The sequence below is a fragment of the Mesoplodon densirostris genome, chromosome X (assembly GCF_025265405.1).
Source record: "Mesoplodon densirostris isolate mMesDen1 chromosome X, mMesDen1 primary haplotype, whole genome shotgun sequence".
Taxonomy (NCBI): domain Eukaryota; kingdom Metazoa; phylum Chordata; class Mammalia; order Artiodactyla; family Ziphiidae; genus Mesoplodon; species Mesoplodon densirostris.
In genome coordinates this window covers 117,201,623-117,226,783 of record NC_082681.1, presented here as the reverse complement: position 1 = coordinate 117,226,783, position 25,161 = coordinate 117,201,623, and the positions used below count along the sequence as shown (strand labels likewise).

The 25,161-nt window shown below is 45.3% G+C and overlaps 1 protein-coding gene across 1 annotated transcript; it reads right to left on the bottom strand.

Annotated features, from left to right (window-relative positions):
* Positions 1 to 15,499: 15,499 nt before the first annotated feature.
* On the bottom strand, positions 15,500 to 17,836 carry LOC132481762 (transcription factor SPT20 homolog). The gene is made up of 2 exons (XM_060086554.1): positions 16,097 to 17,836; positions 15,500 to 16,015 (listed from the first exon to the last, which is right to left on the bottom strand). The coding sequence occupies exons 1-2, from the start codon at positions 17,834 to 17,836 to the stop codon at positions 15,500 to 15,502; spliced, it is 2,256 nt and encodes a 751-aa protein (XP_059942537.1).
* Positions 17,837 to 25,161: the final 7,325 nt, after the last annotated feature.

Genomic DNA, 25,161 nt, shown 5'->3' with positions numbered 1-25,161 from the left:
ACCTTACGTTTGGTAGTGTATATATGTCCATGCCGCTCTTTCACTTTGTCACAGCTTACCCTTCCCCCTCCCCATATCCTCAAGTCCATGCTCTAGTAGGTCTGTGTCTTTATTCCTGTCTTACCCCTATGTTCTTGATGACATTTTTTTCTTAAATTCCATATATATGTGTCAGCATACAGTATTTGTCTTTCTCTTTCTGACTTACTTCACTCTGTATGACAGACTCTAGGTCCATCCACCTCATTACAAATAGCTCAATTTTGTTTCTTTTTATGGCTGAGTAATATTCCATTGTATATATGTGCCACATCTTCTTTATCCATTCATCCGACGATGGACACTTAGGTTGTTTCCATCTCCGGGCTATTGTAAATAGGGCTGCTATGAACATTTTGGTACATGTCTCTTTTTGAATTATGGTTTTCTCAGGGTATATGCCCAGTAGTGGGATTGCTGGGTCATATGGTAGTTCTATTTGTAGTTTTTTAAGGAACCTCCATACCGTTCTCCATAGTGGCTGTACCAATTCACATTCCCACCAGCAGTGCAAGAGTGTTCCCTTTTTTCCACACCCTCTCCAGCATTTATTGTTTCTAGATTTTTTGATGATGGCCATTCTGACTGGTGTGAGATGATATCTCATTGTAGTTTTGATTTGCATTTCTCTAATGAGTAAAGATGTTGAGCATCCTTTCATGTGTTTGTTGGCTGTCTGTATATCTTCTGTGGAGAAATGTCTATTTAGGTCTTCTGCCCATTTTTGGATTGGGTTGTTTGTTTTTTTGCTATTGAGCTGCATGAGCTGCTTATAAATTTTGGAGATTAATCCTTTGTCAGTTGCTTCATTTGCAAATATTTTCTCCCATTCTGAGGGTTGTCTTTTCGTCTTGTTTATGGTTTCCTTTGCTGTGCAAAAGCTTTGAAGTTTCATTAGGTCCCATGTGTTTATTTTTGTCTTTATTTCCATTTCTCTAGGAGGTGGGTCAAAAAGGATCTTGCTGTGATTTATGTCATAGAGTGTTCTGCCTATGTTTTCCTCTAGGAGTTTGATAGTGTCTGGCCTTACATTTAGGTCTTTAATCCATTTTGAGCTAATTTTCGTGTATGGTGTTAGGGAGTGATCTAATCTCATACTTTTACATGTCCCTGTCCAGTTTTCCCAGCACCACTTATTGAAGAGACTGTCCTTTCTCCACTGTACATTCCTGCCTCCTTTATCAAAGATAAGGTGACCATATGTCCGTGGGTTTATCTCTGGGCTTTCTATCCTGTTCCATTGATCTATCTTTCTGTTTTTGTGCCAGTACCATACTGTCTTGATTACTGTAGCTTTGTAATATAGTCTGAAGTCAGGGAGCCTGATTCCTCCAGCTCCGTTTTTCGTTCTCAAGATTGCTTTGGCTATTCGGGGTCTTTTGTGTTTCCATACAAATTGTGAAATTTTTTGTTCTAGTTCTGTGAAAAATGCCATTGGTAGTTTGATAGGTATTGCATTGAATCTGTAGATTGCTTTGGGTAGTAGAGTCATTTTCACAATGTTGATTCTTCCAATCCAAGAACATGGTACCTCTCTCCATCTATTTGTATCATCTTTAATTTCTTTCATCAGTGTCTTATAATTTTCTGCATACAGGTCTTTTGTCTCCTTAGATAGGTTTATTCCTAGATATTTTATTCTTTTTGTTGCAATGGTAAATGGGAGTGTTTCCTTGATTTCACTTTCAGATTTTTCATCATTAGTATATAGGAATGCCAGAGATTTCTGTGCATTAATTTTGTATCCTGCAACTTTACCAAATTCATTGATTAGCTCTATTAGTTTTCTGTTAGCATCTTTAGGATTCTCTATGTATAGTATCATGTCATCTGCAAACAGTGACAGCTTTACTTCTTCTTTTCCCATTTGGATTCCTTTTATTTCCTTTTCTTCTCTGATTGCTGTGGCTAAAACTTCCAAAACTATGTTGAATAAGAGTGGTGAGAGTGGGCAACCTTGTCTTGTTCCTGATCTTAGTGGAAATGGTTTCAGTTTTTCACCATTGAGGACGATGCTGGCTGTGGGTTTGTCATATATGGCCTTTATTATGTTGAGGAAAGTTCCCTCTATGCCTACTTTCTGCAGGGTTTTTATCATAAATGGGTGTTGAATTTTGTCGAAAGCTTTCTCTGCATCTATTGAGATGATCATATGGTTTTTCTCCTTCAGTTTGTTAATATGGTGTATCACGTTGATTGATTTGCGTATATTGAAGAATCCTTGCATTCCTGGAATAAACCCCACTTGATCATGGTGTATGATCCTTTTAATGTGCTGTTGGATTCTGTTTGCTAGTATTTTGTTGAGGATTTTTGCATCTATGTTCATCAGTGATATTGGCCTGTAGTTTTCTTTCTTTGTGACATCCTTGTCTGGTTTTGGTATCAAGGTGATGGTGGCCTCGTAGAATGCCTAATGGTGTTCTTACTAGAAAACAGTAAGTCAAGCTTCTATGAAGATAAAGTGCCTATAGGATGAGGCCTAAAATAAGCATTCTGTGTTAAAACAAACTAACGACAACAACAAAACCATGGCCAGTGATTCTAACATATAGCTGCCCTACAGAACTTTCTACAATGACGGAAGTGTTATACATGCACTGTCCAATAGAGTAGCCACTAGCCACATGTGGCTCTTGAGCACTGAAATGTGGTTAGTGTGACTGAATTTTTAATTTTGTTCAATTAAATTTAAACGTAGATGTAAACAGCCACAGGTGGCTAATGGCTACTGTGTCGAATAGCACGGCTCTCGTGCAGTGATGCTCAGACTTCGGCTGGTATCAGAGTCCCCTGAGCAACTTGGTAAAAATACAAAAGCCCAGGCTGCATCCCACTTCAACAAGCCTGGGTCTCTATTCTATATTAGCTCGATGGGAGATTTTTCCATAGCAGCACTTTGCAAACTTTTGGGGGATCTTGACAAAATGCAGATTCTGATTCAGTAGGTCTGGGATAGGGTCCAGAGACTGCATTTCTAACAGGCTCCCCTGAAATGCCAATGCTGCTGTCCAGGGGACCACACTTTGGGTAGCGAGGCTCTAGATTTTGGTTGTATCTGTTTCTTTTTAAGGTAAATTCCTGAGCGGATGCTGTTAGCCATCTTCAAATGTTCTACTCAGTGGAAGTTTTTAAAAAAATTATTTTAAAATTTGAGTTATAATTGACATATAACATGTGTAAGTTTAAGGTGTACCACACGTTGATTTGATGCACTTATATATTGCAATATAATTACCGTAGAGTTAGCTCACACCTCTATCACGTCATATAATTAGATTTCTTTTTTGTGGTGAGAACATTTAAGATCTAGTCTCTTAGCAACTCTGAAGTATATAATACAGTACTGTTGTCTGTAATCACTATGCTATGCATTAGATCTCCAGGACTTATTTATCTACTAGTTACAAATTTATACCCTTTAATAATAGCTCCCTAATCCCCCCACCAGGGGAAGAAGTGTTTGGGACATCAGCTGTTCTTTCACTTCCCTTTCCCTGTTCAAATCAGGCCAGCTACATTTTATCGTCCTGCCCCAATTCCCTACACATTGAAAATGCCAGCATCACCCTGAATGCTAGGAAGAGGTAGAAATCCCAGGTAAGTGGCATCCTGATCGTATCTGTTTTGTGCAGTGTGTTATTTTTCTTTCATAATTTACTGCCTGTTCCAGAAAAAAAGAGAGCCTGTGTATGTGTGTTGAGAAGGGCGGTCAATATGCATAATGAGAGTGTTTTGAAAATTTATTGGTTGCCACAAATTCTCATCACTGAAAAATGAAAGCTCTGCACAGCTTATGGCACAGAAACGGGACCTGTATTTGCCAATATTAAACAGTTGTATTTCCTATAGATATTAGAAAAAAATTCCCTAAAACTATTGCTAAAACTTGACAATAAATATAGACTCCTGATTAGTCAACAGAAGAGAAAAGGGGATTTTTAGTGGGTCAGAAACAGTACATTGTCTTAACATGGACTGACTTTTTAAGTCTCAGGAAGTTAAATGGATCTTTTAATGGGAAATAATGGCCACCCTCTTTTTATTTCCACCACTGCTGTGTTCCACAATGTCACCCATACATTGGGCAGCTGCTCCTTTCTTAACAACACCCCAAGCCTACAGAACTCCCATTTAGATAAAAGAACCTAATTCTGCACTGTGCATCTCTGTTACAATCTGCTACAAATTGCAGATGCGGGAGAATGGAGGGTTGTGTGAAAAGGCCTGTGTCTCCTTCAGGCTGCCTGCAGGGAGGGGAATGTTGTCCTCCAGCTTCTGTCTTCTCTGACCCTGGAGCTGGTGCTGGGTGGAGAGGCTGTCTGACCGCTGTGGCTGGGGTTGCCTTTACCTGTATGTAGGTTGAGACCTCAAGAAATTACATCACCCACCTTCCTGCTCTTCCTCTCCTTTCTTGGTCACTCCTTCTCAGCCTCCCATTCCAGCTTATTCTTTTTATTTTTATTTATTAAAAAAATTTTTTGGCTGCACCATGCAGCATGTGAGATCTTAGTTCCCTGACCAGGGATCAAACCCATGCCCCTTGCGGTGGAAGCATGGCGTCTTACCCACTGGACCACCAGGGAAGTCCCCAGCTTACTCTTTTCCCAACCTGTAAATGTGGGTATCTTTCGATACTCAATCCTAGGCTTTCTTCTTTATGTATTTAGCGGCTATGTTGCTTGAAACATACAAGTGTTTGACACTTGCTTCTTAAACTGTGCCTTCTGTTGTTCCACAGTGTCCGTCTTCAGTCTCTCACAGGTTCTTTCATCTTCAGCTCCTCTCTTCCTGATCATAATGTTGCCATTTCTGTTTTTTATGGCATTGGCCTTGCTATCTCTCTCTCTCTCTCTTTCTTATAACTTATCATATAGCTGGGTTTGGTTTCGTTTTTTAAAACTCATTTTGATATTTTCAGTCTTCGCATAGAATTAAGTCCGTTTGCATTTACTGAAACGACTGGTATGCTTAGTTTTATTCCTTCTGTGTTGCATTTATGCTGTATCATTTGCTTTGATAGTTATCTTTACTATTTCTTTTCTTTCCTTTCTGGTTTTATTAAGTTGCTTGCCATTCTATTTTTTGCCCTCGTTAATTTGGACATTCCATTGTACCTTTCCGTTCTTTTAATGGCAACTTGTTATTCTCTAGAGTTCTTAATCAATTACATATTTTGTTATGATTACTTGAAAACAAGACCCCTCAACTATTTTTCTCACCAAGGCAGTCTATTTTTCCCTGACTCCCCTACCCCAATAAGATGATAGTTAGGCTATTTTAATTTCTCTTCCCCTTCCTGCTCTGAGAAATTTCAAATGCTCTTTTTTTTTTTTTTTTTTTCTGGTACGCGGGCCTCTCACTGTTGTGGCCTCTCCCGTTGCAGAGCACAGGCTCCGGACGCGCAGGCTCAGCGGCCATGGCTCACGGGCCCAGCCGCTGCATGGCATGTGGGATCTTCCCGGACCGGGGCACAAACCCGTGTCCCCTGCATCGGCAGGCGGACTCCCAACCACTGCGCCACCAGGGAAGCCCTCAAATGCTCTTTTTTCACTCTGCCTCCATGCTAACCACATCCAACGTCTAGGTTTTTCTGAAATAGTTTAGTTCTAAATTATTATTAAAATTGCCTTTGCAGCAACCTCTTTCATTTTAAGAATCCTTATCTAATACATTACATATTCCAAGGCATTTGTTTATGATTGGTTTAGATTGAACTACATATTACTTATTTTTAGAAATCCAATTATTATCCATTTAATTTAAACTTTAGTATGTGAAGCCTCTGTTTTTGTTCGTTTGTTGTTTGGTTAGAATGATTTTTTTTTTAGTTTAAATATAGCTGAGTTACAGTGTTTCAGGTGTACAGCAAAGTGGTTCAGATATGTATACACACACACACACACACACACACACACCCCTCCCTTCTTTTTCAGATTCTTTTCCCTCATAGGTTATTACAAGATATTGAATACAGTTCCCTGTGCTATACAATAGGTCCTTGTTGTTTATCTATTTTATATATAGTAGCTTGTATCTGCTAGTCCCAAATTCCTAATTTATTCCTCCCCCACTCCCTTTCCCCTTTGGTAACCATAAGTTTGTTTTCTCCTCCCCCACCCCCTTTCCCCTTTGGTAACCATAAGTTTGTTTTCTATGTCTGTGAGCCTGTTTCTGTTTTGTAAATAAGTTCGTTTATACCATTTTTTATTTTTTATTTTATTTTATTTTATTTTATTTATTTATTTATTTATTTTTGGCTGCACCACGTGGCATGCCAGATCGTAGTACCCCCTGCAGTGGAAGCACGGAGTCTTAGCCACTGGACCACAAGGGAAGTCCTTCTTTTTTTAGATTCCACATATAAGTGATATCATATGATATTTGTCTGTCTCTGTCTTACTTCACTCAGTATGATAATCTCCAGGTCCATTCATCTTGCTGCAAATGGCATTATTTCATTCTTTTTTTATGGCTGAGTAGTTAGAATGATTTTTCTCGAATACAGCATGTGGTTGTTCAATTTTTTTAATGCCTAAAAAATTAAAAAAAAATTTTTTTTACCAGGATGGATGAATGAAATACTGGCTGGGTATGGGATTCTCGGGTTATAGTCCTTTACTTTCAGTAGTCTCCTAGTTGTTTTTTCAACATCTTCTAGCTTCCAGGACTTCCAGTGTTGTATAAGAAAAGCCTAATACTTATCTTACTTTTTATTTGTAGACAACTTATTCTTTCTGACTAGAAACTTAAGATTTATTTTTAATTTTTGAGATTTATAATTTTACCAGGATATGCCTAAGTAAAATTAGGCCTATCAGCTATTGCCACAGTAAGGCTATGTAACAAACTACCACAAAAAGTTCATTGGCATTAAACAATAAGCATTTATTGGTCACTCACACATCTACAAATCTATGCTGGGCTTGACTCTAAGGTCCAAGTTGGGTCCAGGTCTGCTTGATGTATTTCTCATCCTCCTTGGATCAAGAGCCTCCCAAAGCATGCTCTTCTCAGGGCAGAAAGCAGAAGCACAGGATGGTGAACCCACTATGTAGGTATATTTCAAGTTTATTCTTGTATCATATCCATTAATAGTCCATTGGCCAAAGTGAGTCACATGATAAAACTCAAAGTCAAGAGTTAGGGAAGTACGGGGCTTCCCTGGTGGTGCAGTGGTTAGCAATCTGCCTGCCAATGCAGGGGAGACATGGGTTTGAGCCCTGGTCCAGAAGGATCCCACATGCTGCGGAGCGACTAAGCCTGTGCGCCACAGCTACTGAGCCTGAGCTCTAGAGTCCATGAGCCACAACTACTGAGCCCACGAGCCACAACTACTGAGCCCACGTGCCACAACTACTGAAGCCCGCACGCCTAGAGCCCGTGCTCCGCAACGAGAAGCCACTGCAATGAGAAGCCCATGCACCGCAACGAAGAAGGGCCCCCGCTCACTACAACTAGAGAAAGCCTGCGCGCAGCGACAAAGACCCAACGCAGCCAAAAATAAATAATTTAATTAATTTATAAAAAAAAAGTTAGGGAAGTGCAATTTGCTCCATGTTAAAGGGGAGGGAAATCAATACTTGTTGAACAATAATTTAATTACTATAATGGGTAGATTATCTACTATGACTCTCATGGCACCTACTGGGAAGTCAGTGTACTTTTTGAGTCTGTAAACTTGGGCCTTTGTTTTGTTCAGGGAAAATTGCATTTATTACTTGCTTAATCATACTTTACCTCCATCAGTTCCTTGTTCTCCTATTTTTGCTTGTTATGTCTCCTAGATCTATCCTCCAAGTCTCTTATCTTTTTTTCTATAAGTTCCATCTTTTTATATTTTTGGGACATCATGCCTTGAGATTTTTCTTCCCCTTCACCCAGGTTACTAACTCTGGCCACAACAGTAGGTATCCTCTCCCTTAATTCAACAAATTTTTTTTAACTGGGGTATAGTTTTTTGTTTTGTTTTTTTTGTTGTTATTGTTGGTTTTTTTTTTTTTTTTTTTTTTGCGGTACGCGGGCCTCTCACTCTTGTGGCCTCTCCCGTTGCGGAGCACAGGCTCCGGACGCGCAGGCTCAGCGGCCATGGCTCAGGGGCCCAGCCACTCCACAGCATGTGGGATCTTCCCGGACTGGGGCACGAACCCGTGTCCCCTGCATCGGCAGGCGGACTCTCAACCACTGCGCCACCAGGGAAGCCCATGGGGTATAGTTGTTTTACAATGTTGTGTTAGTTTCTGCTGTACAGCAAAGTGATTCAGCTCTATGTATGCATATATCCCCTCTTTTTTGGATTTCCTTTCCATTTAGGTCATCACAGAGCACTGAGCCCCCTGTGCTATACAGCAGGTTCTCATTAATTGCCTATTTGATACATATTAGTGTATATATATCAGTCCCAATCTCGCAATTCATCCCACCCCTCCTTTCCCCCCTTGGTGTCCATACATTTGTTCTCTATGTCTGTGTCTCTATTTCTGCCTTGCAGACAGGTTCATCTGTACCATTTTTCTAGATTCCATATATATGTGTTAATATACGATATTTTTAACTAATGTATTATTTATTTATTTATTTTGGCTGTGTCAGATCTTAGTTGAGGCATGCGGGATCTTTTGTTGCGGTGTAGGCTCTTCATTGTGGCGTGTGGGCTTCTCTCTAGTTGTGGCACATGGGCTCTCTAGTTGAGACCTGCGAGCTCAGTAGTTGTGGCATGCAGGCTTAGTTGCCCCGCAGCATGTGGGATCTTAGTTCCCCGACCAGGGATCAAACCCACATCCCCTGCATTGGACGGCAGATTCTTTACCACTGGACCACCAGGGAAGTCCCCAACTAATGTATTTTTAAGTTTAAAGCCATAGCATCCATTTACAGAAAGTTTGTGATTTTTTTTAAAGGATCCCTGGGGGATACCCTTCTTTTTTTAAAGAATAAATTTATTTATTTTATGTATTTATTTTTGGCTGTGTTGGGTCTTCGCTGCTGCGCACGAGCTTTCTCTAGTTGCGGCGAGCGGGGGCTACTCTTTGTTGTAGTGAGGGCTTCTCATTGCAGTGGCTTCTCTTGTTGCAGAGCACAGGCTCTAGGCACGTGGGCTTCAGTAGTTGTGGCACATGGGCTCAGTAGTGGTGGCTCACGGGCTCTAGAGTGCAGGCTCAGTAGTTGCGGCGCATGGGCTTAGTCGCTCCGCAGCATGTAGGATCTTCCCCGACCAGGGCCTGAACCCGTGTTCCCTGCAATGGCAGGCAGATTCTTAACCACTGCGCCACCAGGGAAGCCCTGTGATTTTTTTTAAAACGTTGTCATCTGTCCTTCTCTAGCAATTCTGTTTTGCTGGGTGCCTGTTCTATGTTCCTCCTTCTGGCTGCTGGGAACTCTTGTCTGTTACTTTTCTTTATCTACTGTACTGAGACCATTTGGCTATCACGTGTTATGCACCAGGGCCTGGAATGAATTGAGTCATCAGCTTTATTGGGGGAAAGGAAAACTTAAAAGGGCAGGGTAGCAAGAGAAGAGAAGGCACAGGTCCGCTTCCTTCCGTCATTCATTAGAGAAGAGTGCCAGTGCCCCCACACACCGCTGGATACATAGTGTGGGTTCGCATCCTGGTAGAGGGACCTGCACCCTTATTGTTCTCCTTTTATAGAATGAGCATGAGAAAACAACTTTATCAATGAAGGGCCACACAGACTGCTTGAGTGTTGTCATCTGGAGTTGGACGCTAGCTATTTAAAGGAGTTGTCTGGGAACTCCAGTTGCCAGCACCTGAAGTCTGGTGTGGGACAGTTCTCCATGTTTCCCTTGTTTCTGCATGTCTTGTGAGCAGAGACACTGATAGCCTTTATTCTGGACTAACTTTCCAGGAAGTTTGTACGGTAAACAGCCTGAGGAAATAGAGATAGTATCTCCCTAATGGAGCCAAAGACAAATTTGTTTCTTGACTGTCATAATAAAGATAATGTCTTGCTCCAGAGCAAAAATTAGGCAGCTTTGTTTGCAGCCCCTTTAAACATATTGTTATTTCCTAAGCTTGGGTTCTTGCCTTCTGACAGACATCTACTGCACGTGCAGTATTCACTCGGGCCTACCTCTCTGCTGTCCGCATGGGACTTGGGTGGGCAAGGGAACCAATGCACACATGAAATGCATGCTGCCTGTTGTGCTATGAGTCATAAAGTCCTTTGTCTCTGACCCAGTATTCTTGTCTTCTGCCAGCATCCATGAAATTAAGGCTAACTTGTTAGTTTTCAAGCAGCATAGAGTCTCAGACCCTTCAGAATTCTTGACAGAGCTCATTCGAAGGGACGTGCCCTCCCGTCAGGAAGCTGACTTCAGTAGAAGCCCCGCTCTCCACTCTGCTCCAGCCCCAGCCGATTTGTGGTCCAGGCAGCCAAAATAAGGTCACTTTGGGATAATGCTTATTCGATACAGTGGATAACTGGCAACTACAGAGTGTTCAGTAATTCCTGATCTCTATATGGAAGAAGTCCTAGTCTACAGAAGGGTTGTCTTCCAATGATTTATTTAAATTTTTTTCTAGGAAAATAACTTTTTAAATGGCAGTTATACTTAGCCCCAGGTATTCTTAGACTAGCCCTCTAAACTTACTGAGCAGGTTCAGTTTAGTGCTTAAGACCGTGGGTTCTGGAGCCAGACTACCTAGATTCAAATGCTTACCCCTCCTCAGATGTGTGAACTTGGACAAATTACATTAACCTCAATTTCCTCACTTGAAAATGGAGTTAACAACTTTAACTACCAATAGGGTCATTCTGAGGATTAAATGAATAACGTACACCTTGTAAGCAACTCCTTTCCAAGCTGCTGTGATAACCATTCAATAATCTGGTCACTATGTACAGTGGGACCAAACGTGATCAGTGGCAGGCTTGTTCATATAGCATACACTGCTGGAGATGATGCTTATTACCTGCTTCTTTTGCTGGGGGAGGACCTTCCATTAGAGCAAATATTCTTAACCTGGGGCTCATGGACACTTTTAGGGGATCCATGAACTTGATGAGAAAAGAAAATGCTTTATATATTTACATTCTCTGATCTCTAAGTGAAATATATTCCTACAAATGAATATAGATAACAAACCACGGTAGTATTAACAATGTCTGTGAATTTGTATTGAATAGAAATCACAGACGTTTTCACATATTCTACTTCTTGCAGGTACCTCAAAATATCATTCATGCTCAGCACTGCTTTGAAATTATAGTAATTATTAGTTCCTCTGCTACATCTTATTATTTAATGCATTAACAAAGCAGCATATTTATTATTTATCCTAAGTTCATACTTTCAGAGTTGTATTTTAGTGTAATGGGCTTCCTTTGTAATGCCATATATTTTACTTTATGCACATAAAGATGTCATTCTGAGAAAGGATCCATAGCCTTCACCAAATGCCATAGGCCCATCGTCCAGGGATTAAGCAGCTCTTCAGTAAAGTAAAATTGCTCTGCCCACTCAACTTCCCCTGTAAGAGAGCCAGACCCACAGGGAGCGCTCTGTAGTTCTCTAGCCCCGCCTGTGAGCGAGTGGAAGACTCTCCCTGATACAGGGTGCAGTATTAGAAAACCTGCTTGGTCCAGATCTAAATTGTGTCCTTGAATATATGAGCAGAACGTATGAAGAGAATATACTGACGTTCAGCTGTCCGAGTCCTGAATCTCTGTCAAATGGTTCCAAACTGTGGCAAAGATGTCAGTTGTTAGCTCCTCTCAAACATCAAGATGTGGCTAAGTGACAGATTGTAATCTGTCATTTCATCCACACATCTTGAGGTCTTTCCAATCATATGATGAGTCCACTGGGGACAGGACTATGGCTTGCCCTCAGTGAGGCAGTGGAGAGGGTAGTGTGGTAAAGGACATAGTCTGTGACCCCAGGAGGCTTGGATCCGAAGCTGGGCTCTGATACTTCATGGCTGGGTGACCTTGAGCAAATTATTTAAGTGCCCAATGCCTTGTTTCCTAATCTGTAACTGTACCTTCCTTCCATGGTCCTTGCAAGGACTGAGTGAATTAAAACATGCAAAAACAGAATAGTGCCCAGCAGGAAGTGAGAACAGAGGGAAAAATCCTGTATTTTAGAGCCTAAGTGTTTTTCAAAATGCAATTAAAGCAGCTAAGTTTTACATTTTCCTTGCAGATCAAATACTAAAGTACTTGAGATGAAGGGTTATTTTATTAGACTTTATGGAAAACGACATTTAACTATCTAAAACACTACAAAGACTCTGTCAAGGTTGTCCTCTCCCTTGCCAGAAAGAATGAACTCAGCTTTCTCTAAGGAACAGGTGGTCCTGGTGCTATTTCAAGAAGCAACACACAACAAAAACCAAAGGCAATATCGGTATCTGTTGAGAGGTGGCAGAAGAAAGAACAGGATGTTGGAGATGGTCTGTCTGCAAGGAACCTAACATGTTCTGTCACTTTAAAGAAATAAACAAAAGTTTCTTAGGAGTATTTTCCCCAAGATTTTCTCAAAATAGCAATCTAGAATGGAATGATAGATTTTTTAACTTATCATTTATAAACAAGGACAAATTCTCTGTGCAGATACACATACCTGGACTTCATGAGCTGGGCAGTATTTTCTCTCTGGAGTCCTATTTCCACCACCATCTCCTTGGTCTGTGTCCTGACCTCTGACTTGTGGCAGGGTGGTAAGCCACTAAAATCTTGAGTCTTCTGCTATTTCCCATTCTGTTGTATACTCATCTTCAGATACGTAACATTCATTATTCTACTGAGACTTTATCCTACAGGGAATTTACCTTAAATTGCTGAAGGATAAAATTACGTGAATTTTGAATGAGATCTACATTCTGAAGAGGTACTTTACTTTTCTTTGGTATCTGTATTCTCCGCATCCCACGTAAGGCCTCACACAGTACAAGGCACGTGGGAAGTCTTCCCTTTACAGGTGTTTGAATGAATACAGACTCTGGGATTGTATTTCCAGGGGTACACTCTTTCTTCTCAATTGCTTCAATTACCAACCTTGGTGAGGATTATTAGGAGGAAATAAAGGCCGACAAATGGTAATCTGAAACAAAGCTGCATTTATTTGCTTGCCTGGGAAGGGAGCACAACGTCAGCTGGTCTCTCCGTGTGGTAGTATTTGAAAGGATGAGAGTGAGGACAAAGAGGGAGAAGGTACACAAAAACTAGTGAGATTCAGAGTTCCCTTGTCTGGCTGGCTCCCAAGGCTGAGTAGAAACTCTTCTTTGCAATTGGTCATTGCACTGGTCTTCTTTGCAATTGGTCACTTCTTCAGAGTGCAGGCACCGTTCCTAAAGATGTCCAGGGTGGGCTACATAAGGCTCTAATGGGCTCAGTGTCACTCCGCTGGCATATCTGCGATGTAGGCTTCAAGCTGACCAAATCTTTCCTTAACAGGATGGGTAGCACGCTAGGACAGCCGGGTTAATGCAGTAAGAATCACCGGTTACCTGCCTCTTCACTCACCTCTTTTGGAACTGCCAAACTTCCTTTTTTTGGTTAGGGCAAAAGGCAGGGAAACATACATGCGTACTTGGAAAAAATACTTTTATATACACAGGTTGTCCTTCAAAGTTGTAAGAACAAAATACGAGAGGCCTTCAGATACTTGTACACAACTGTTCATAGCCCCACTATACACAATGGCAAAAGGTGGGAACAACTCAAATGTACATCAACAGATGATGGATAAACAGAATGTGGCGTACACAAACCAGGGAATGTTATTCAGCCCTAAAAAGGAATGAAGTGCCGATACGTGTTACGATGTGGATGAACCTCGAAAACGTTATGCCAAGTGAAAGGGGCCCGACAGAAGAGGTCACATAGTCTCTGATTCCAGTTTTAGGAAAAATCGAGATGGGGGAGTCTGTAGAGACAGAACGCAAATTGGTGGTTTCCTGGGCTGGGGGAGAGGAAGCCGGGAAGTGAGTGCTGAATGGGTACAGAGATTTCCCTTGGGGGATGAAAATGTTTTGGAAGCAGACAGAGGCTGTGGTCGCACAACATTCTAAATGCAGTAAATGCCAACGAATTGTACACTTTAAAATGGTTGATTCTTATGTAAATTATACCACAATAAGAAACGGAAACAGAAAACTTCAGGGGACTTCTGAGCCCCACTGAAACAAGAAAGAAGGTACAAAGAGATGAGGAAGCAGGCACAGCTGACCAGTTGGTGATCACTCAGCAAGGGAAGGGAAAAGAAGGAACGCGGGGGAGAGGGACTCCAGAATGTACCAAAGTTGAAAGCACTTGGAAAACAACCTCATTTCCAGATGTTTAGATATTTACCTTCTGCAGATAACCCTGGGTTCTCAAAAATGTAAATGATTTTATAAAGAGAGAAGACAACATCCCAGAAGTGCCCTTTCAAGGCCAGCGACTGCAGCCTAGAGGAGAAGAGCTGGGCTGGGGGGGACACCTTTTAAAGGGCTGGGGACATCCACGCAAGCAAGTGCCCCTAAAGCATGCCGCGCACTTGGAGGCATCCCATGGCCTCAATATCAAGATGACAAGCATCAATTTTTGGTAGCGTTAGCTTGCTTTTGTTTTTTTCTCAAACCAAATGTATAAAAATTGCATTTCAGACACTGGTGCAAAAAGCTTTTAAACTAAATAAACAAATAGGAAAGTCCACTCCCTTCCGAAGGACGTTTCTAATACTTCATAGGCCGCGTCAGTATATCTTAGGCACACTGAAAGCACTTGTAAACAGCTACAACCTTCCTGTGGCACGCTAACATGGATGGACCTCGAGGACAGGACGCTAAGTGAAATGAGCCCGTCACGAAAGACAAATCCTGTACGATCCCACTTCTACGAAGTATCTGAAGCAGTCACACTCAGAGACACAGAAAAGAGAGGGGTGGGGGCCAGGGCTGGGGGCGCGGGAAACAGGGAGCTGGTGCTCACGGGGATAAAGCTTCACTTTTGCAAGAAGAAAACAACCCTAGAGATCTGTTGTACAGCAACGACGAAAGTCCACTTAACACTACTGAGCTGTACACGTAAAAGGGTGAAGCTACTACAGTTATGTGTTAGTAACATCTTGTTAGGATAATACTAATTTTGACTTTACTGGTGTTGTAGTTTTATTGCTTGAGAGAAATTACAGGCTTCAGGAGTTTAAACTGACCCTACTTTGGATCTGGATACACTTGAGAACATCGCAATAAAAACAACTGTCAACAGCCACCGCCCAAGCGATGGCTTCGGCGAAACCGTGCCAGTTTAGGAAAGCACTTCCCCGTCTCTATGTAAAAATCACGGGCTTGTGCCTCTGCAGTAAGTTTGTACGTCTAACAACGTAAAAGAGCGACACATTAAAAAAAAAACCAAATGAGGGTGAAACTCGCAATGCACCTGGTCGCTGCTCTTGTTTTCAAAACGAGAGAAAATCAGCCAGGCCTCAGGGTTTGGGAGCGGCTGGCGGGCCTCTATCCGCGGTCCCCGCGGCCTGCCTGCTGGGCTGCGGGCCCCGAGGGGGCGGCGTGGGAGCGCAGTTGCACGGGCAACTGAACCTGGGGCCGCGGGGCCAGCAAGGCCCAGCCCCTCTGCTGCGGGGGTCTCAGCCCGGGGCGGCTCCGGCCAGAGCCCGGCGGGGAAAACACGAGCGCCCGGGGCTGCAGGAAACGGTCAACTGCACGGAGTTGAACGACCACGGCTTGCTGGGCACGCACGACCGTGTTGGGAACGGCGGCGCCCTGTGCCCCCGGACCCTGTACCCACGGACCCTGTGCCCACGGACCCTGTACCCACGGACCCTGTACCCCCGCACCCCGTGTCCCCGGACCTTGGGATGCCGGCAGCCGAGGAGGCGGGGCGCAGGGCCACTGCACGGGAAGCAGCTGGGAGAGGCGCGGCTGCGGGGCCCGCTGCTGGCTGCTCCCCAGGAGCGAACCGTGGGGCACCACAGCAAAGGGTCTGAGATCCGAAGCGTTTTTCAAAAGCAGCTGAACCCCTCCCGGAGGAGGAGGAGGAGGAGGAGGAGGTGGAGGAGGAGGAGGAGGCGGCGGTGCCGGCAGCAGCAGCACTCTTGCGGGCAGGTGGCCCAGCTGGATCCCCCCGGGAGCTGGGGCCCTGGTGGCACAGCCTCTCCCCGAGGCCTGGCCTCCGAGACTGGGGCCCACTACTCTGGTGAACTTCGGGCCAATGGAGATGACCCTGCCCCAGGCGACCGGGGTCGTCTGTGATGAGCCCGCAGTGGACAGGGCGGTGGCAGGAAGCATGCTAACTGGGGTCAGCTCCACAGAGGATTTCTGGGAAAGACCTGGTGGCTTAGGAGCAGGGCCAGGAGATGCACATGCCTGAAAGCTGCCTGCCTGCTGTGAAGTGAGACTGTCACCGCAGGAGCTCCTTCCTGAGCACCAGGGAAGTCTCATGGGTGGAGGTGGATGTGTGGCTCCTCTGACGGGCACTGAAGACTGAACCCCCCCAGTCTTAGGCTGTTCTGGTTCTTTCCCTGGAGAAGGTTGCCTGAGACCGGCTGAGCCACTGGAGCTGTGTGACATCTGCACTGGACACTGGGTGCTCTTCTGGACCGACTCCTCGGGCCGACTGACCACTCTCCCAGCATCAGTCTTTGGCCCGGGCAGGAAACTGTAGGGATGGCCATCTGCGGAGGAGTCGGGGGGAGCCAGCTGTCTCTCCCACATGGCTTCTCTACCGGACCCTTTTCCAGAGGCAAGTGAATTATCAGTCAGCTGCCTGGCTGTCAGCCTTGTTGCCTGGGACTGGTAGCCAGCCTCACATCCAAATGCAAGACCACCTTGTACCTCATGCACTGGCCAGACTGTTGGTTGTGAATCATCATATCTGACAGACTTCTTCCCTTTAGCATATTTCTCCACGTTCACTTGAGAAGGTACGGCCAAGTCACAGGGTGTCTGTTTCCACATATCTACACAAGTTCCTGCTTTAAAAGTTTTGAGGCCGTAATTCCCACCTGTTTTACTTTCTCTTATTTTTTTGCAGGAAGTCAGGGCTCTTAGCTCAGGAGGAGGTGGACAATGAGACAGCTCCTGCTGCCGATTCAGAGAGGCCATAGAGTACCTCTTGAAGTTCCTTTTCATGGGACGAGTGTTCAGCTTTTGTTTGTTATAGAGCAGTCTGTTTTCAGTGCAGACTACTGACACAGAAGGGTCTAGACACAGTGGTTCAGCTGTAGCTAAGATCAGTTGGCTCTCAAGCAGAAGTTTGTCCTCCTGGGTCCAATTCTGATTATCGCTGGCTATGGCCTCTACATCGCAGGCTAAAGTCTGCATCGTGGGACGTAAGAGAATATGCCTGCTTTGGTAATGGGGAGGTTCCCTGTCACTGGACTGCCTGTAGTCCCGTATTTCTGCTATGACACACCCACGATGAAAAACGTTAACCTGAGACTTTTCCAGGAAATCCACCAAAACAGGAGGTAATTCTTCTGCATCCAAGTATTCGAGCAATCCCCCATCTTCATAGGGCAGTCGGATGCTCTCCGAAGATGATCCGTTTTCCCCTTGGAGCATCAGCGAATAGCCCTCGTTTCCTGGGTACAGGTTGACCACCAAACACGGCAACGACTCTCTCCTAAGAAGCTTCTCTAACAGGTTCACGTTGCTTGTTAATTCCTCCGTAACCTCAGGCTCTTTTTCACATTCTTCAACATAAATGTCATAAAGTTTTTCATAGAGAGACTTCTCCCCATTAGATGGGTATTTCCTTTCCGGAGGTCTCTGTTGGGCACTTGCAATGATATACTCCGCACGATCCAAAGCTCTTTCTAGAGCCTGTTGCATTGCGGTACAAAATGGGGGCCCTAAGGGAAGAGAAAATGTGAGCGGATGAACTGGGTGGAAACCCTGTCTGCAGTATCGACGAGCATTCTTGCAAACACGGCCACTCCACAGTGGGGCGACCAGACTCACCTCAAAAAGGACACCAGGACACCCGCCCCCGAAGAAGCAGCGCGCAAAATACCTGCGATTTAGGGAAAGACCTAAAGGCGTGCGAGCGGCCGCCACGCTGGATCTCACTCGCCTCGTGCTGCAGCAGATGGCCCGGATGTGAATGTAAGCGATTCCCCACCCCCGTATATCCCCTCCAAAGTGCGCATCCGTGTGTGCGCCTGCGCAGATTGTAGGCTCAGGCCTCATCCTTCTATTGCCTCTTGGGCGCAGGCCCGCCCCCCTCACTTCTGGTTCTGGAGCCCGCACTCCCACCAAGGGCTGGGCTTCGCCATGCCTTCTTTTCTTATAACCGTAAAAAGCACAAGCAGCCAACAAAAAAAAATCTATCATTTTTTGGTGTGGCTTTAATACACACCAATTTTCGTGGTACTGCAGTTGCCGGAAAGGTCGTGAAAGATGGTCATTTCTTGGCGATCACTTCACCAAGCATTATTCACTGTTTTGGGAATGTCTTGTTTGTTCCCAGTGGCAGGACTGCTCCTGGTGTCCATCGCCAATTTAACACACCCAAAGAGTCCCCACATAGGGCTTCCCTGGTGGCGCAGTGGTTGAGAGTCCGCCTGCCGATGCAGGAGACACGGGTTCGTGCCCCGTTCTGGGAAGATCCCACATGCCGCGGAGCAGCTGGGCCCGTGCGCCATGACCGCTGAGCCTGCGCGTCCGGAGCCTGTGCTCCGCAATGGGAGAGGCCACAACAGTGAGGGGCCCGCGTACCGCAAAAAAAAAAAAAAGAGTTCCCATACATAGCTCTTGCCTACTTGGAGACTCGCTCTATTTGGTGCAAGCATCAGAATTCTTCATTGATTCTTCCAGTGATCTCCTGCCTAATGGTTTTCATAGAGATGTGCACGTAACATCACATTCTTTTACAGAAGTACTTACCTTTTATTTCTCTAGGTATTTCAGAAAGGGCTTTATAGTCTTTGGCAAAGTATGTGGTAGGTAGCTTATATCGTCTAAGAATTCCATTCAGGATTAAATTGTTTGTTTTAAAAGGTGGTTTGCATCGGATAGTGTTGAGAACTGTTGTTCCAGGTGACGGCAGTACAGTTTAAATGGTTACTCTAACTGTAGACCATAGCTACGGTCCTAGTGGTGGTTTGGAGTGGTATGATTGAGTCCTAGGTAATTTCTGGGCCATTGTTTTCCATTAATATTGCTGCCTTGCAATCTGCCAGCCTTTTGGGACAGGTTTTTTTGTGTTTTTTTTAAAGAATCTCTTGATGTTTAGGTGTAGACATAATGATAATACAATATTCATAGTGAAGTCACAAATGAGAAGAATCCAAGATAAACTGGTGAAATTCCTGAATTACAGACTACTATATGATAAATGTGTTTTTCTAACCAATAGCAATTATGATAATTACATATTACAGTAGATACAGTCTACTGAAATAGGATTAAAAACTCCTTGACTAAGAGTTCCTTAAACATGTCCCTCATTCAGGAATAGACAAGAATAATTTTCTCCTGGCATATCAGTTATCTTTGGGCAAATGTATACAGTCGTCCCTCGGTATCAGCGGGTGATTGGTTCCAGGACACCCGCCCCCCCTCCAAGGATGCTAACATCCTCAGATGCTCAAGTCCTTACGGTAGGCCCTCCATATCCCCATCCCTGGTTCTCCCTCTGCAGATCTGATTATATTTGATCCGTGCTGGCTTGAAACCGCAAATGCGGAACCCGCGGATATGAAAGGCCAATGTGAATACTTGTGGATGCCTCAGGGGGGGCTTGAAATCGGTTTAGTTTCTTAGCTCTTTTAAGCATCCTTCCCTGTCTCTCTCTTTTCCCCTCCACGTGCCCACCTTTAGGCTAAGTGTAAGACTGGATAGTTAAACCATAGTTTGCTATCCAGTCATCCAGATATCCAACTTTAATCGAGCCCAACTGAATGAGGTGAACAGGAGCTCTGACCCTCACTCAAAGCACTGCCTATCCTTCCAACTTGAACAGATGACCTTAGCTGCCTGCCAGCCTCTTGCAGGCTTCTCACCAACCATGATCCCGTTCACCTTCTGTCCTCAGGAATTTGCTGTGTGTTGGGTCTGAAAAAGTACCAGTCTGGGACAGTATTCCGTTTAGGTGGAGAAGCTCACTAGAAAGGGAAAGCTCTGCTTTCTTGGGGATCTGAGGTAGATCCTGTTGGAGGGGAAGTGGCACAGTGGACCTGTGTTTGAGTCAGGTTATCCTTCTAAAAAGTAAAGAAGTCCAGGATTTCTGGGGGCTGCTCCCAGCCTGCAGACCAGGCCCCGTAGCTTCTCAGCATGACAGAGGAGGAGGGCTGGGACTAGGGTGAGGCAAGCAGGCGCCTAGGGTGTAGGGTGGAAGGAGACAGCCACCCTCGGCTTGTGCAGGTCCCAACAGGGCCGGTGCCCTGGATGCCGGGCTTGCTCCCCTTGCCCCAGCCCTGCAGACAAGGCCCCTCACCACCTGGCGCCTGTCTGCTCCCCACCTCTTTCCTCTCCTCTCTTTCCTTTGCTTTCTGTGCCCTGAGCGTAGTCACCGGGCACCGACAGGCCCACCCCTTCAGGGCTCTGTGCCCTCTCTGCTTAGTCACCTGCCCATCTCCACCCATCACCTCAAATATCCCTTCCTGACTTCCAAGGAGCTCGCCTCCTTGTCTCTGCTGTTCTGCCAAAGCACACGTACCGCACGCCGTATCAGAGCCAGGCTTCGCATCGGAAGGGAGTCGAGTGTTTGCACCGTTCTCCACACCCAGCCTCTGGATTCTCTGAGGGCAGACACGATGCCTTTTCCGTCTTTGTCTGGTCACCAACTTGGTCATCACTTGGCACAAAGTTGGCACAAGAATGAAGCAACGACTGACCCCATGCTCTAGTTACTTTACTTCAAGACTCGTGTGAAGAAATATTTCATCCCCTTTATAGAGGTGAGAAAAGTGTCCCGAGCCGGGTCTTCTGAGTGCTGTGCTGTAGTGCGCCAGGGTGTCTTAGCCTTGGCACTAGTGACATTTGTTAGGGGCCATTTTCCTGTGCACTGTAGGATGTTTAGCAGCATCCCTGGCCTTACCCACTGGATGCCAACAGCACTCATCCCCCCTTGTGATAACCCAGAATGGGGCTCTAGATATTGCCCAAGAGGCCTTGCGGGGGCAAAATCATCGCCCTGGTTAGGAACCCCTCCACTACCCTGCTCTGTAAACCATGAGCTTGATCCAACTGCAGCCCCTAAGCTGACATCCCCGGGCACCCCTCTCTCAGTCGAGAGGTGTATCTGCCCGCTCTGTCATGGCATGGGCGAGATGCTCAGTTGTTGTCTTGACTGTGTCTTTGGTTGGGTTCCCCAGAAGCAAACCCTGACAAGAGGATTCGAGTGCAAGGAGTTTATTTGGGAGTTCATCCCGAGAAACACTGGTCAGGGAAAGGGCAGCTCAGTCAGGGATGGGGAAGACGGTGATCCAAGGCACAGTCATGGGCAGAAGGCCGCTGTGGACAACGGGGCCCCGCTGGGGCCCTGCGGAAGACAGTGCAGAACAAGCTCAGGTTGTTCTACCCTAGCGGCAAGGGAGCTGGGCTGTTTCTTCATCCACTCCTCTCTCTCATTTGACTGACGACAGTCCTGAGGGCATTATCTCCCATCACTCTGGGTTGCCACATGTGAGAGCCACCCATGCTCCTGTGGCCTGGATGCCCTCAGAGAGAGCGTCAGGAGCGCTTGCAGTAATACTCAGTCCTCGTGTACAGGGTGGCAAGTACCTCGGGGAGATGGGCAGGGCCCCGGCAGCATTGGCCACACCTGTGGCTGAAGAGCCATGGAAGAATGTGGCCATTCACTCTTGGTGATGGAGACAGTGTGCTCCGTAATATATCTGGGCGTGTGGAGAAGTGAAATCGTACTCCATCCAAGTGAACGGGGCGATTTCTTTCTGTTTTTTTTTTTAAATAAATAAATTTATTTATTTATTTATTTTTGCTTGTGTTGGGTCTTCATTGCTGCACGCGGGCTTTCTTTAGTTGCAGCAAGCGGGGGCTACTTTTCGTTGTGGTGCACGGGCTTCTCATTGTGGTGGCTTCTCTTGTTACAGAGCATGGGCTCTAGGCGCGCGGGCTCAGTAGTTGTGGCTCGTGGGCTCTAGAGCGCAGGCTCAGTAGTTGTGGCACACGGGCTTAGCTGCTCCGTGGCATGTGGGATCTTCCCGGACTAGGGCTTGAACCCGTGTCTCCTGCATTGGCAGGCAGATTCTTACACACTGTGCCACCAGGGAAGTCCTGAACTGGGCGATTTCATGTGAAGTTTTTGTCAGCTACTACAGCCCACAGTGCCAACAGTGGAGAGTGTGGCCCACGCCTTACTCTTCCCCAGGAGGACCCCCAAGGCAGTCTGGCCACACGTGCACTGGGTGAGGCTCTGTTCCTGGCTCTGCGTGTATTCCAGCGAGCTTTAGTTGGCCCGACAGTGCTTACCATGGCTCAGCACCCCCTGCACTTGAGCTCCCTAATTGCCTGGTCTTTCCACAGGATGAGGTTTTTTGAAAATGTTCTCAGTGCACACCATCTTTGGAGCCTTCTGAGCACATCAACAAGCACGCTGGCTGATTCTAAGGAGTCCAACTGCTGCCGTCCCCTACAGCAGCTCGACAGAGATGCACATGCTGAGAAAACCCATGGCCAGAAAAGACATGCCAGAGGAGGCAGAGAACTGAATTAATTACTAGATAATTAACCTAATTTACAGTAGTCAATTGGTTCATTCTCTACCCGCTGAGGTCTAGTTCTAGGTTTTTGCCACCTCTCTCGCTGTGGGTAATTAGAGGGACCAGCTACAGCCTTGGAACTGCAGGGATCAAAGATTGGGGAAGTTAAAGAGTCATTGCTTGTTGGTCTCATCTCGGGTTAACCCTCCATCACTGGCATTGAGACTTAATGTGTTACTCCTGTGACCAGGCCCCAGATTCAGTAAAGCAAATCCCAGGCAACGTTGTAGCTCTGTGAGATTATGTGAGCGAAGGTCACTCCCACAGCCTGTTACGTCATTCTGTGCTGCCACAGCTACTAGTTTTTTATTGAATCGAAGAACTTCTCAGAGCCCGTAAGTGTTGCACTGCATATTTAGTTTCCTCTTTTCCCCTTTTCTTGAACTGTGTCTCCCCTCCACCTTCTTCCACTTGTGTACCTTTCTGTTTATCATTTTACTGAAAAATAAATGAAGTCGGATGTTTTTCTGGTGTTATTGCTCTGTTATATAAACTCCCTGAGATAAATAGCCATAGCCTGAGTCAGGGTTTCTCAGCCTCTGCTTGTTGACATTGTTGTGGGCGCTGTCCTGTGCAATGTAGGGTGTTCAGTAGCATCCCTGGCCTCTACCCACTAGACGCCAATAGCAGCCCCATCCCAGTTAAGACAACCAAACATGTCTATGGTCATGGCTAAGTGTTCCCTGGGGGGGGCAGAGTTATCCCCAGCTAAGAATCACGACACCATGGTATCACAAAATAGCTGGGTTTAGAGAAAGGAAGCAGCAACCTACAAACCACAAAACACTTTGCACCTTAATTTCTAGGACAGTTCCAATGATTAGGTGTGACTTTTACATTTTTTGTTTGTTTTTTGCTGCAATTACTGCTAAGGTTGGCCCTGAGTTATCTTGCTAATGCTCTAAAATTTCCATTGGACCTGATTAATAAATAGAGTCTCTGGCCAGTAGGAGAGATGCAAACAAAAATATCATTAAATCTTTAGAAGGTAGATTTTCAAAAATATACTAGCAGAGATTTTCTTTTTTAATTCATCTGCCTGATAATAGTCACTAACGGTTTCCAGATTTTCCAAGTTTATTCAACAATTGAGAATTTTTGCTCATTTCAATAATTTTTCTTTAATCTTCATTCAATATTTGCTCTTTCAATGTATGTTCTCTGCACTTTTGCTTTCTTAATGTCAGACTGTCCCTGGACTCACTCCTTCTCCCACTTTTCTCTATTTACAGTCAATCCTTCAATGACTTCATCTAGTCTCATGGCTTTAGGTACCATCAATACATAGATGGTTCCTCAATTTATATCTCCAGCCTGGACCTCTCCCATGAACTACTCGTAACATCAAACTTCCTATTCAAAATCTCTACCTGGGGACTTCCCTGGTGGTGCACCGGTTAAGACTCCATGCTCCAAATGCAGGGGGCCCGGGTTTGATCCCTGGTTAGGGAACTAGATCCCACATGCATGCTGCAACTAAGAGTTTGCATGCCACATCTAAGGAGGCTGCCTGCCACACTAAGACCTGGTGCAGCCAAAAAAAAAAGGTAATAAATGAATAAGTAAATAAAATAAAATGCTATGATAAATGTGGATAACAGAGAGCTATCAACTATCTGTAAAAAAAAAAATCGGGACTTCCCTGGTGGCACAGTGATTAAGAATCTGCCTGCCAGTGCAGGGGACATGGGTTCGATCCCTGGTCCAGGAAGATCCCACATGCCTCGGAGCAACTAAGTCCGTGCGCCACAACTACTGAGCCCACGTGCCACAACTACTGAAGCCCACGTGCTTAGAGCCTGTTCTCCGCAACAGGAGAAGCCACCGCAATGAGAAGCCCACGCACCGCAACGAAGAGTAGCCCCTGCTCACCGCAACTAGAGAAAGCCTGCACACAGCAATGAAGACCCAACTCAGCCAAAAAAAAAAAATCTAGTTTTTAACTAGGAGACACATGGATGGGTTTCAGAAGGTCTTTGAACTTTCTAAAATAGTAGATGAACTTCAGATCATTCCTGAGAACCTGTATGGTGTTTTTGTGGTTTTTTTTGAGGGAGGAGAGAAAGCATAGGGTGGCTGAGGGAGGTGAGAAAAAGACCAGAGGCTGGTGGGGCCAGGAAGACATATTTCACCTACCATACAACTTTCTCATGAAATGGAGGAAAAGTCACCACCCAGGAAGAGACCACTGTGCGTGTGCCACGTGGGCGGGTGGGACAAGCTAAGCCAGCCTGTGGGACTCATGGGCTGTGGCCTAAAACATTACCCCTGGGAAACTGCACAATAAAACCACCAAGGGAGTTAAAACACTCATACCAGCTATTCAAGAACGGCCTTTTCCTTCCTAGACCCTGTAGGCCAGATGCCACTTCCCAGCTGTTTCCTTTCATAGTTTCTCTGCTTTTGTGGATCCCTCAAGGGCCTGTTGATGAG